Source organism: Myodes glareolus, chromosome 2 (genome assembly GCF_982192425.1).
Source record: "Myodes glareolus chromosome 2, mMyoGla1.1, whole genome shotgun sequence".
In the NCBI taxonomy this organism is placed as follows: Eukaryota; Metazoa; Chordata; class Mammalia; order Rodentia; family Cricetidae; genus Myodes; species Myodes glareolus.
Window position 1 is genome coordinate 96,926,413 of NC_142027.1, and position 13,144 is coordinate 96,939,556.

At 48.8% G+C, this 13,144-nt stretch overlaps 1 protein-coding gene and 1 long non-coding RNA gene across 5 annotated transcripts; one reads left to right on the forward strand and one right to left on the reverse strand.

The window, feature by feature from the left end:
• Window positions 1-19: 19 nt before the first annotated feature.
• Window positions 20-844, forward strand: LOC146895523 (uncharacterized). Its single transcript, XR_015000252.2, has 2 exons — window positions 20-387; window positions 498-844. It is a non-coding gene; the product is annotated as an uncharacterized LOC146895523 (long non-coding RNA).
• A 944-nt stretch (window positions 845-1,788) lies between these two features.
• Window positions 1,789-5,771, reverse strand: Slc7a4 (solute carrier family 7 member 4). 4 transcript variants are annotated; one of them, XM_048452358.3, is made up of 5 exons: window positions 5,505-5,771; window positions 3,808-4,827; window positions 2,801-3,441; window positions 2,404-2,512; window positions 1,789-2,301 (listed from the first exon to the last, which is right to left on the reverse strand). In XM_048452358.3, exons 2-5 carry the CDS (start codon window positions 4,787-4,789, stop codon window positions 2,126-2,128), a joined length of 1,908 nt encoding a protein of 635 aa, XP_048308315.3. In that variant the 5' UTR covers window positions 4,790-4,827; window positions 5,505-5,771; the 3' UTR covers window positions 1,789-2,125. The 4 variants fall into 4 exon arrangements, with proteins under 4 accessions (XP_048308315.3, XP_048308317.3, XP_048308314.3 ...); XM_048452360.3 differs by having other exon boundaries at window positions 3,808-4,830; XM_048452357.3 differs by lacking the exon at window positions 5,505-5,771 and adding an exon at window positions 5,306-5,484.
• Between the last annotated feature and the right edge of the window lie 7,373 nt (window positions 5,772-13,144).

A 13,144-nucleotide genomic window follows, 5' to 3' on the forward strand; every position in this document is an offset into this window, starting at 1 on the left:
TTTAGGGGCTGGGAAGGATGAGGGTTCTGGCTTGAGAAAATCAAGGACAAATCTCCAGCAGGCCTGCAGAAGAGCTTGAGGGGGAGTCCACCAGACTCCCCATTCAGACCCCCTCCTAGGTCCAGCCTGAGAGAGGGAGAAGACAACGCGGCTGAATGATTGATTGCCTGATTCCTTGGGACCCTCTGTCTGTCTTCTGGGTGACTCTGCCATCCAGTTCAAGCCCCCTTGACCTGACTAGGTTTCTCAGGGGCCTAGGTAAGATGAGAGGCTGCACTAGATGGCCTTCCTGCCATCAAGACGTTCCTGACAACCTTGATGTTCGCTGACGCACCTGCCTTCCAGAGGCCCTACCTCTGGCCCCGGTCAAAGTGCCAGAGTTTTGAGGTATGATCTCCATGAAGGCCACCGTATTTCTTCAGGAATAGTTGGGTCTGGATCTGTATGCATGCAGGGCTTCAATTCCTCCCCAGTTATAGACCTTCCCTATGTCCCAGGGCCCATAGAAAGGATGACAGGCACAAGGGATGCAGAAACCTTTCTTGGTCCAAATGTGGGACATAATTTATGGAGTGTGCATCCGTGGAAGGAAAGAGGCAGCTTTGTTATGAATGCACAGTAACCGAGGAAGTCCCAGAGCTGAGGCCAAAGCTGCACCAGCGTCCAGGATCACCTGGCTTCTGGATCCTCCGAAAGGCTTTGGAATCCTGATGTCGCTCAGCCCTCAGGGCTCTGGCCTCCAAAATACAGAATGGGAAGGCCTGGTTACTGCAGGTGGGTCGTGTGGACTCAGTAGTCCTTGGGGATCCCAAGAACCCTGCTGAAGTAAAGCTTGCCAAAGCAAGCAGCTTCCTGTGTAGTCCTTAAAGAGAGGAATGGGAAAAGGGAGATGTCCATCTTAGACAGAGCCCAGTCATGGGAACGCCAGTGTGAGGTACAAAGGAGACCTGGGGCTTTCCCCTCTCCGAACTGTGGCCCCGCAGCTGTCGAGTCGACTGAAAGGTAGTGGTGCAGGCCCAATTACCTGTGCATCCATGTACACGCAAGTGTACCACTCAGGTGCTACTCCAAGCTTGCCTCTCATGAACACTGTTGCCCTGGAGATGAATACATAATAGAGACCCCCAAGACTTCTTCTGGAAACTCTCCCAGTGGATACAGAGACAGTGAAAGGGTGAGCTGTGTCCTGGAGACTGGATTTGGAAACAGTGGTCCATTCAGTCTGTACATAGTGTGCACAAGGGCAGCTGTGTGGGCCATGCAGGAATGTGCTGGGGGGAGGGTCTCGTGGACATGCACCTGTGTTTAGTGCATTTCAATGCCCCTAGGCAGCCCTTGGGCACATGCTTTGATCCCCAGGAGCCCAGGAAAATTGAGAGACACTAACACCCAATGCATTTTTGAGTTACCTTCCTTGAGTACAGGTCGTGATATATATACCCCGCTAGAGGACATGTCAGGGATCTGGGGATATATGTCATAGTGGAATCCTTGCCTAACAATCTCAAGGGCCACTAATACACACACACACACGCATGCACACACACATACATACACACATGCATGCACAAAAACACGTACACACACAAACACCCTTACAGAGGACATGTGAGGAATTTGTCCCTGTCTTGTTACATGCCCCTCTTCACATTATACATATGGCTTCTCTCCCCAGAGAGACTTCTGCTAGACCTTCTGTGTCCCTGCTGTAGAATGGGGACAATTGTTTGGTTCTTCAGGCAAGTAAGAACTCAGTGCCACAAAGAATGCTACAATGTACACGATAGCTGGTTATAACACTAGCTGATTAGTTATTATTGTGGGTCCTAGGGGCTGGAGCCTCGTCCTTGCCCACTCTGCCCCACCTGCCTGCTTTGCCCCACCTGCCCAGGTATCCAGAGTTAATCATAAATAGGAAGGCACTGGGTAGTGAGTCCACAAAAGCACTGGCCAAGGCCGATCTCATGAAGACGGAAAGCTCAGCTCCTGGGAGCTGACAACACTCCCAGCCCAGTCTGGGCAGGCTTCAAATCCAAGCTTCCTTTGGCAGGCAGCTGCCAATTCTTCTGGTCTCTGGATGTGGGCGATGTGGGGCCCTTTAAGAGTCAGTCTCACAGACTGGCCACTACTCTGCACAGCCTGACTCCTGGACTGGGGCCTGGCTGGCAGGCTGCACAGCTTGCACTGTTTCCTCCAGGCTGCCACTGGGGAACACCACGTAGTGTGCAGTAGTCAGCTCCAGAGGCTCCCTCTGGTTCTCCTTGCTGTGCCAGATGCCATAGCCAAAATACACGACAAGTCCTGCAGGAGTGGGTGTGAGCCTGAGGGGCAGGTCCCAACCCCACCTGCCCGCTTTGTCCTCCCATTGTCGTAGACCTGTGTCCAAGCCCAGGCCCCACTCACCAACCAGCAGCCAGATGATAAAGCGCAGCCAGGTCAGGTAACTCAGCTTCAGCATGAGGCAAAGGTTGAGAAGGATGCTGAGGGCTGGAGTCAGGGGCACCAAAGGGATCTGAGGATGCAAGGGTGAGGCTGAGCTTGGCTGAAGGATAGATATGCCAGTCCAGAGCCTGACGTCCTGTGGAAGTTCCACAGAACCCTTCCTCATTTCTGGAGATTTGGAGCCACGTGGACCCTTGCCATGCAGAATGGTGGAGGAAGTGGAAATGGATAAACCTGCCTCCCCAGCCCCACAAGCCCTTGGCCTTCTCAGGTAGCACGAAAGGCTGGGGCAAAGGGAACAGGTCGGCCTAAGAAGAAACAGTATTGATGAGGAACCGGGTGGGGGGTGGGGATATACCTGAAAAGTGTCTTGCTTCTTTTGCTGCTGGTGAGCCCCCAGGACCAGGAGGCTGAACAGAAAGACAGTGCCACTGACAGCCAGCAGCAGGACATAGCCCCACCGCGGGAGGTGCAGCTCTGAGTTCCCGAAGACCAGCACACACGCCAAGGAGATAGCCGAGGCTACCAAGATGCCAAGCGCCCAGGCCACAGCAGTTCCGGGGCTGCATCCATTCAGGAAGCCCAGGAAGGGTTTCAGGGCTGGTCGCAGCTGCCCAGGCTCAGACATAGAGGTCTGTGCAGCACCGACTAGCTGTATGTGGTCGGAGAAGGAGTCATACTTCTTAGCTGGGGGGCCAGGGCTGGCTAGGCACGGGGAGCTGGGCGGAGAAGCTTTCTGGAAACGCAGCACAATGATGCTGGTGGCTACAAAGGTATAGGCCAGCAGAGTGCCGATGGATAGGAACTGGACCAATGCCTCAAGGTCCATCAGCAGTGCCAGGAGAGCCATGAGGACCCCAAACACCAGAATTCCCACTACAGGCACCTGTGTCCGGGGGTGCACACGGGCAAACACCTGGAAGAAGAGCCCGTCGGCGGCCATGGCATAGACAATGCGAGGCAGGGAGAAGAGGTTGCTGAGCAGGACCGTATTCATAGCTGCAGCAGAGCACAGGGAACAATCAGCATGGCAGATAAGCCCAGCAGGAGCTGCTGCTGTATTGAGGGTATTAGCTTCTCACCTCCCACCTAGGAAGGGGACATTTCCATTTAGGCCCAGGCCCATTAAAGACCCTTTGGGAGCTGGCAGTCGGCCTGGGGAGGACCTGTGAGCACATGCCCCAAACTGATATTCTGGGCACTATTGGTGGGGAGAGGGGCTGCCAACAAGTCTCTGAAAACCAGTGTTTTCGTGAGCTCATTATACAGGTAGTAAAACTGGTGCCTTGGGAGAAGTATTCTGAGAGGCTTTGGGCAAGGCCCACTACTCTGTTCCCTCCCACCCTGCCCGGAAGGGTCCCTTACCACAGATGGAGCCAACTGCTACAATGAAGCCAGCCCAGCTGTAGCCCCGCCTGTAGAAAGCGTCAGCAAGTGCTGAGTCCGGGTCCAGACTGTGCCAAGGAACCATGAGGGTCAACACAGTGGAGACCAAAATATAGGCACCAGCTGCCAGGCCAAGGGAGATGGCGATGGCCGTGGGCACAGCCCACCGTGGGTTTTTGGCCTCCTCACTGGAGGCAGCAATGACATCAAAGCCGACAAAGGCATAGAAACAGGTGGCTGTGCCCGCCAGGATGCCAGAGAAGCCAAAGGGTGCAAAACCACCCTCTTCTGGGCTCCAGTTGTGAGGGCGGGCCAGGATGAAACCCAGGACGATGATGAAAAGGATGACAATCATACTGATGGCTGAGAAGGTGTGGTTAAGCCAAGAAGAGACTCGGGCTCCACAGGAGACAAAGGCAGACGCCACGAGTAAAATGCCAGCGGCCAGAAAATCTGGATAATGGGCCAGGAAGGGCATCTGCCAAACACCCAAGTGAGACTCTGTGAAGTTGCGAATGCTGTGGTTAAAGATGGCATCCAGATAGCCACTCCAGGCACGGGCCACAGCAGCACCTCCAATGAGGTACTCCAGAAGCACATTCCACCCTATGAGGAAAGCCCATATTTCACCCATGGACACGTAGGTGAACAAGTATGCAGAGCCGGTACGGGGCACACGGGCTCCAAATTCTGCATAGCATAGGGCTGCCAGCAGGGAGGCTACAGCAGCCACCAAAAAGGACACAAGCACAGCGGGGCCAGCCATGTCCTTGGCCACTGTGCCTGTGAGGACATAGAGCCCAGACCCCACCATGCCACCCACACCCAATAGGGTCAAGTCCAGTGTGGACAGGCAGCGCCGCAGTGATGTCTCCATGCTAGACTCCTCCAGTGGCTTCAGACGGTTCAGTTTCTGGCAGAAGCGTGCCAGGTGGGCAGCACTGGGCAGTCCCCGGGCCATGGCAGACGGCTGAGGAATCCTGAGCCAGCTTCGGGAAACTGCTGGAGACAGACAGCAGGAATAACCAACCAGCCAGCCTCCACTCCTTCACAGACTGTCCATCCAGATCTCTCTTCTCCCTAGGGACCTACCTTAGAAGGCTTAAATGAGACGGGGGGGGGGGGGGGGGGGGGGAGGGGGGAGGTGCGGGATGTCAGGGACTGTGGGCAGGAGGGATTGAAAGCATTGAGGTCCTTCCTGCCAGCCTTCAGGGCATTGGATGTGGCAAGGTGGTGCAGACCTGGAGCGGACCTACGAACCCTGCGGGTGCTTCTGAGAGTGAGTGGGAGGTTGCTTAAGAATATTAGCGAGGATTGGAACAGGAAAGAAAGAATGGGAGGCGTCCCTGGAGCAGGGCTAGGCTCCCAGGACCCGGAACAGGAGGGCTTCTGCAACCCGGAGCCTGGTCAAAGGGGACACCTGGCCTCAGAGAAAAGCGAACACCCCCCCTCCTAACAGGTTGGAGGATCAGCTCACCTGAGGCCAGGAGACCAGGGCTGCAAAGGCCCTGAGTCCCGGATGTGGAAGCTGTGGGCACCTCCCCTCGCCATATGCGCCCCAGCCCGCGGTTGCTGGGGCTGGCTGCCTCCGCCAGCCCCTGGCCCCCAGACATTCAAGCTTTGGTTTGCATTTGCATCCCCACAGCAGCCGTTCTGCTAGACCCGCTGCGACCCACCTGCTGTCGGTGCCGCCGCCACCACAGTGTGCACTGCGTGCACTGCGCCTGCCCCGCTAGTTTACAACGCTTGCGTGCAGGGCCCGCCCCTGGCTTCCAGGCACTGGATAAACCCGAGTCTCATAACCCATCATCCCCTGTGGGGTTCTGTACAGGGCCCCGCACCGCGTTACATATCAGAATAAGCATCTTAGCGAGCAGACCAGAGCTGACCAGTCCTAAGGCTCCACCACCTACTTAGCTCCTTCCGTGGGTCCAGGTTGGAGGCGGAGCCCAGCCTGGCAGCGCAGCAGCAGATAATTCTTGGTCTCTCCCACCCCAACACAATTACTCCAGCCAATTGGACTTCATCCAGGTCTCAGCCATGGGGTCGTGTGGGGTTTGCAAATGTCCAGCACAGTGACTGTGTGCCAAGTGGCCTTGACAATCTCTAAACTTCGGCGGGGTATCTGGAAAGACCTACACCGTAGACAGACTTTGGGCGTGTTCTGTGAATTGGCAGAATTTGAAGAGTTATTGTCTGATAGTGTCCAATTAAAAGACAGCAACCAGCATTATAAGACAGCTGGGGTGCGCTCAAACGTCAATAATAGCCTCAGAGCTCCTGACAGGCCTTGGGATTCTCAAGGGACGGCCAACATCAACTCTCCACTAGTGATAGCCAAGAGCACTCCAAACTCCTCACTGGCATTCACGCCATGAGGTGCCTGGGCCAGCTCTGGCACAAATCTCCAGAGTCCACTCTGGTTCATTTATGTTTAGGTCTGAGGAATCTTTTTCCTTCTGTTCTCCTCACTTTGAAAGCAAAAATTCTAGCTAGGCTTGGCCCAGGCCTGTAACGCTGGCACAGGAGAGACTGAATATAGCTGGGCAAGAGATATCTCTCTCTCATACGTGTGTGTGTGTGTGGATAGAGAAATAAAGATATAGATAGATGATAGATAGGTAGATAGATGGATATAGATAGCGTATATATGTATAGTGAGAGTATGTATATACAGTGAGAGTGTTTTATATATATAGTGAGAACATTATATGTATATCCATATGTAGTGAGAGCATATGTATGTACAGTGAGAGTGTTATATATAGTGAGAATATTGCATGTATACATACATATGTAGTGAGATCATGTGTATATATAGTGAGAGTGTAGATTTAGTGAGACAGTTGATGTGGTGAGGTGTTGATTTGTTGTCCAGCCCAATCAGGCAAAACCAAAGCAGTCATCTGTTTCTCCCAGAACTTTATATGGTTTTTTTGTAATACATATCTAATATATAATAAAAATAAACATACAACTATATAATATATACTTGATTATATGTGGTGATGATGATAGAATTAATATATACTATAAGCTACTAAAAGCTATACTCCACACACACAAATGATCAAGTTTACGGGTGTTAATGGAATGGGATCTTAGGACACAGTCTGCATGACTCACTCAGACGAAGACAAAGTGGCGGCTGAGCCCCCAGATACACGGGGACACTTGGAACACTGTGGTGTTAGTCAACTCCTTGGGCCAGCTGAGAGCTGACAAGGTCTGAAGTCTGCTCCTACTCACACAGCCACCGCCTGTACTCCAGAAACGCCTAGAAAAGAGCACTCAGACCGAGAGATTCGGGAGGCTTCATATTATCAACAGCCCTAGAATTGATGTGCAGTGTTCCAGGTTCTGGCTTTTATAAGAACTTCCACTTTGTCCCCCGTCATAGGCACCGCATACGATGGGCATCTGAGATGGTGCAGCAGTGAGCTCTACCTTCCTAGTTATATGGCTGAGTGAGCGGGACCTCCGTGAGAGAGATCTCATGAAGATGAAGCACCAGGAAAGAAAGGGGAAAACATTTTCCCACTTATTCTGTAAGCCAGGAGTATACTAAGATGGACAAGGACAGCACATGAGAAACAAAGCTCAGTCAATATCCCGTATGTGGAGAGAGTCAGAATTCCTCAGCAAGATGCTAACAAATTAGGGCCAGAGCAGGCAAAGGCATTTGCTGACAACCCTGACTATTAGAGTCTGATTCCCAAGGCATGATGGAAAGAGAGAACTGACTGCAGTAAGTTCTCTGACTTCTACATGTGCACTGTGGCACGTGCACGAATGTGCCTACACACACACATACGCACACACACGCACACATGCACACGCACACACGCATGCACACACACAATAATAATAAATCATTTCCCCCATGGGTTTCTCCATGTGCTAAATAAAAAGTAATATTTTTAAGATTTTATCTTTATGTATTTATCTTTCTAAAATTTATTTATTTTTACTTTATATGCATTGGCATTTTGCCTACATGTATGTCTGTGTGAGGGTGTCGGATCCTCTGGAACTGGAGTTGCAGACAGTTGTGAGCTGTCATGTGGGTGCTGGAAATTGAACTTTAGTCCTTTGGAAGAGAGGCCAGAGCTCTTAACCACTGAGCCATCTCTCCAGCCCCTGATTAAAACAATTTTTTAAAGAAAAAAATGCTAACGAATCAAACACACACACACATACACACACCCACACACACTCCGAAATGGGACTTATCCAAGGAATGCAAAGATGATTTGACATATGAAAATCAATCTGTGTCATATACCATACTAATAAAATAAATGATCAAGCCCACAAAAATAATCTCAATTGCCAAGGAAAAATATTTAACAAGCCCAGTGTTAGTTTGAGTAAGCATGGCCCCATAGTGTATTTTAATACTTGGTCACCAGGGAGTGGCACTATTAGAGATGGATCAGAAGGATTAGGAGGCGTGGCCTTGTTGGAGAAAATGTACTTAATTAATGTATTTATTGTATGTGTACATGTGTGCACAGACACACATGCTATGACAAGCATGTGAAAGCCAGACAGCTTTGGTAAGTCAGTTATTGCCTCTACCTTATTGAGGCAGAGTTCAAACTAGAAAAGAAACAAAAAGGAAGAAAGAAAAGAAAAGAAGAAAGAAAAAAGAAAAAAATTAAAATATACAGTGCAAACTACTAAACATCATTAAAAAATTTAAAACAACCTTCAGATGGAAATAAACAATACTTACAGACTGGAATATTATTTTTCCTTTTTCGTGCTGCTAGGAACCAAACCCAGGGTCTCCTGTGTGATTCTCAAGGTGCATCTCCAAACCAGCTGCAGGATTTGGCATTGCTAAAATGCAACACTGCCCAGATGCTCTGCATACTCAGAGCAGTTCCTGTTAAAGTTCTAACTATCCATTCTGCAAAAATTGCCAGGCAGATCCCCAAATGAATTTAAAAAGACAAATGTGGTGATATTTTTGTTTCTGATCTAACAAAGTTTGCCTGAAGTTCAGAGTGTGGAGCTGGCCACTAGTTAGCCATAAAGGCTAGGCGGTGGTGGCGCACACTTTCAATCCCAGCACTCAGGAGGAAAGGCAGATGGAGCTCTAGATTGACCCAGTCTGAAAGAGAAGCAGACCTAGGTGGTGATGGCTCACACGGTTAGTCCCAGTGCTTTGGACTCACACGCCTTTAATCCCAACACTAGGGAGATGGAGACAGGAAGGGATAGGGCTGAGAGGAGAGAGAAATATAAGATGGGAGGAGACAGGAGTTCAAGACATTCAACCTGAGGATTCATAGAGTCAGGATCTTGCCTCTTCATTCTGAGGATTTTGTAGGGTTAAGAATTAGCGTCTGATTGCTCTGCTTCTCTGATCTTCCAGCTTTCACCCCCTGATATCTGACTCTGGACATTTATTATTAAGACCAATCAGAAATTGCGCTACAGACAAGAGACATAGAATGGACAGGTCCTAATATCTGTGAGTCAGGCAATGCTGCCCAATGCTAGAGTGGTCGTCTGGCTGAATCTGATCCCTGCACAAAATAAAATAAAAATAATTTCTAATTTTCTTTCTTTTCCATTTTCCTTCCTTCCAGTCTTCTTTCTTGTTTAATGTGTGGGGGGGGGATATCCAGAACCTCATTTTGTAGTCCAGGCAGACATAAAACACATTATGATAGATCAGGCTGGCCTCATGGCAGTCTGCCTGTCTCCGATGGTTGGGAGCTGCCATTCAGGTGCTGGGAACTGACCCTGGAGCCTCTGTAAATGCAGCAAGCACTTTTAACCACTGTGTTATTTCTCCATCTCCAGTTTCTAATATTTATTTGCCATTTATTTATTTAATTATTTAGAGACAGGGTCTCACAATTGTGCCCTGGTTGGCCTAGAACTTGTTACTTGTTATATAGAAAAAAAATTGGCCTCAAGTGATCTGCCTGCATTCTGGGTGCTGGATTAAAGGCAGGCACTGCCACACCTGGCTAAGATCCTTGTTTTTATGTTATCTTTAAAAAGATGTCGAGGGCCGTGAAAGTATACAGCAGGTGATAACTAGTGTTCAGATGTCAACCCGTCAGAGAAACAGTTCTCTGATGGAGGAGAATCCTCTCCAGGAAAGGCCTGCCGGATCTCTGGCTCTGGAAACTGTTGCTCCTGTCCGTAATTTACATTTGCTAAAGCAGCTACGGTGTCTCCCTAGTACCTGCACTGTAGTGTGTAATTTCACATGAAATGTATATGTAATCTCATGATTGCATCTCAATTTTATGGGCACATATGTCTATGGATGGTCAGGAAGATGAGTTCTCGTTAAGCTATATAATTTTGATAAGTAGAAAAATATACTAGAAAAAAATCTGAACTGGGATATGGTGGCACGTGCCTTTAATCCCAGCACTTGGGAGGCAGAGTCAGGTAGATCTCTGTGAATTCAAGGCCAGTCTAATCTACAGAACAAATTCCTAGACAGATTCCAAAAGTACACAGAGAAACCCTGTCCCAAAAAAATCAAATACATAAATAAACAAAGTATACTAGGGTACGCGTCGTAACTAGATCTATTGTCCCATGAGGACCGTAAGACACTCGAAAGCCTGCTTCTTCCTTTTACTCAAATTACACACAATTAGCTCATTTTCACCGCAGAGCAAGTTCAAACTAGACTGAATGTTTCTGTAAAGGGATCCTAAGTTAAAAACTTTACAGACATGCACAAGGTCGGAGTCACAGATGTACAGCCAAGGTTATTAACACAAAGTAGACTAAAATATACATGCCATACTATGCCAACTTCTCTAATTAAACTTGGCTGGTAACACAGACCAGAGGCCACTCCCTGCTAAATTCCTTAGCAATTAACACCATACACAAACTTCTAATCTCAGTTTTTGATAAAAAAAAACTCAAAGTTCAACTAACTGTTCTCTTGGTCCCAAATAACAATCAATTAACCAAGTCCAAAGAAAATTAGTCTTATGTCCAGTTACTGCAGATAAAGTTTCACAATTAGCCAGGGCTACAGAGGATGGTTTGGCCTTGCAGCCAAAGTTACAAAGTTCCCCCTTTTTTATGTTCTGGGATTACAAACAGATAAAAGAATATATTTTTAGGGTTGAGGCATTTTCAATGCCTATGTCCCTGTCTATGTGTTGCTATGGTAATGGCTTGGCTCCTTATTGTTTACCCAAGGAATGTGCTGTGACCAATGAAATGTCACTCTCGTAACTTTCTTCTTGTTGCCTAAGCCTCCTGTAAAAAATGATTCAAACCAGGTGAACAAGGAAGCGGGGGAGAACTGGGACAGAGAATTGAAACAAGGAGAACTAGAAGCTGCAGAGGTGGACTTGGAGCTACAGAGCAATAAAGAGCGTGATCCTCAGATCCTGTGCGCAAGTCTTTACCCCTCTGGTAGAAAAGGTAAGCTCGATTTTGCTTCCTTATGGACTTCTTCCTCGAACCCTGGATGCGGCCTTGAGGAGCTGAACTCTCAGGCTACCATTAAAATGATTTATGTGTTTTGTGTTCGTGTGTCTGAGTGTTTTGCTGGATCGTGTGTGTATGCGTGTGCAGCCTGTGCATGCCTGCGGAGGACGGCAGAAGGCATTGAGTCCTCTGGAACTGGGGTTACAGACAACTTTAAGTCACCATGTGGGTGCTGGGGACTGAAGAGCAATTAAGTGTTCTTAACCCCTGAACCAACCCTCAAGTCCCTAAATCCATATTTTGTTTGTTTTGTTTCATCTTGGTTTTTGAGACAGGGTTTCTCTGTGTAACAGTTCTGGCTGTCCTGGAACTCACTTTGTAGACCAGGCTGGCCTTGAACTCACAAAGGTCCACCTGCCTCTGCCCCTGAGTGCTGGGATTAAAGGTGTGCGCCACGACCCAGCAAAATTGCTGATTTTTAAACTGATTGCAAAGTAACAATAACTAAGAAGAATATCAACACATGGGTAGACACAGACATTAACTGACTCCAATTAAAAAATCAGAAGTCAGGTTGGAACTGGTGTCACGTGACTTGAACCTCAGCACTCAGGAGCCAGAGGCTGACAGGTCTCTGAGTTCAAGGCCAGCCTGGTCTACATAGAGGGTTTTAGGACAGTCAGGGCTACACAGAGAAATCCTGTCTCAAAAAAAATCCAGAAATCAAACCTTAGACTTAGGATCAGTTGGTTTTTAAAAATAGACTTTAATTATGAAAGAAATTTAAAGTTCACAGCAATATTGGGCAGAAAGTACAGTGAGTTCCCCAAAGTCCCTGCCCCCAGGTACACAGCCTTTTTCACTGCTGGTATCAGGCATCTGTAGGGCACATTTCCTACAACCAGCAACCCCCTGGCCATTGTCATCCACGGTCCACTGTGATGTTAGTCCCCCTGGGTGCTCGGCGCTCAGGGAGTTCTGACAGATGCAGACCTGTGCCCGACTATGGCACCACACCAAATCCTTCCACTGCTTCTCTGGTAATCCCTCTCTGCTTCCCTGGGTCACCCTCCCTTCTTCCGAGGCCCTGGGAACCGCTGACGTTTTTGCTGTACCTGTAACTAATTTTTTTTCTTTCTTTCTTGTGCCAGGAAATGAAGCCAGGGCTTTGCACAGGGAGGTGAGTGCGCTCCCACTCAGCCACACCCTCAGCACTCAGATGACGGTGCTTTCGGGTTTTGTTTTTAAGACAAGGTCTCACTCTGTAGCCCTCGCATTTCCGGAACTAACTATGTAACACAGGATCAAACTCTTGCTCATCTTCCTGCCTCGGCCTCCCAGGATTTCAGACACGAACCACCATGCCCAACACAGTCCTTGGATGTTTAAAACAGCCCGGACTGGCCTGGAATTCATCATCCTCCCGTCTTGCCTTCTGATGGGTGGGATTGCAAGTAGGCAACACCACGCTCATTTTGCCTCTATCGCTATTCCTTCTTTAGATTAGTGAATAGTTGGAAATAAGCAGTAAGGATAGAGAGATTGTTCAGGGGTAAAGAATGTGTACTCCTATAGAGAAGCCCAGTTCAGCTCCCAGGACCCAGGTGGGCGGTGTAGTGGTGTTTCTCCAGTTCCAGGGTATTTAGTGCCCTCTTCTGGCATCCTCAGGTACTGCACTCACATGCACACCTCCAACATTAACACAAAACATTTATTCTATTTTTATTTATTTATTTAGGTTTTTTGAGAGAGGGTTTCTCTGTGTATTCCTGGAATTCCTCAGACTCGTTTTGTAGACCAGGCTGGCCTTGAACTCAAAGATCTGCCTGCCTCTGCCTCATGAGTGTGCGGATTAAAGGCATGAGCCACTACTGCTAGGCAACATGAA

Excerpts from the sequence above, each read along its gene's own strand:
- Slc7a4 (XM_048452356.3), bottom strand. The coding sequence starts at position 5,441 with ATGTCTGGGGGCCAGGGGCTGGCGGAGGCAGCCAGCCCCAGCAACCGC. Across the intron at positions 4,831-5,305 it reads CCCTGGTCTCCTGGCCTCAG|CAGTTTCCCGAAGCTGGCTC; the intron begins GTGAGCTGATCC and ends GTCTGTCTCCAG. Across the intron at positions 3,442-3,807 it reads AGCAGTTGGCTCCATCTGTG|CTATGAATACGGTCCTGCTC; the intron begins GTAAGGGACCCT and ends GCTCTGCTGCAG.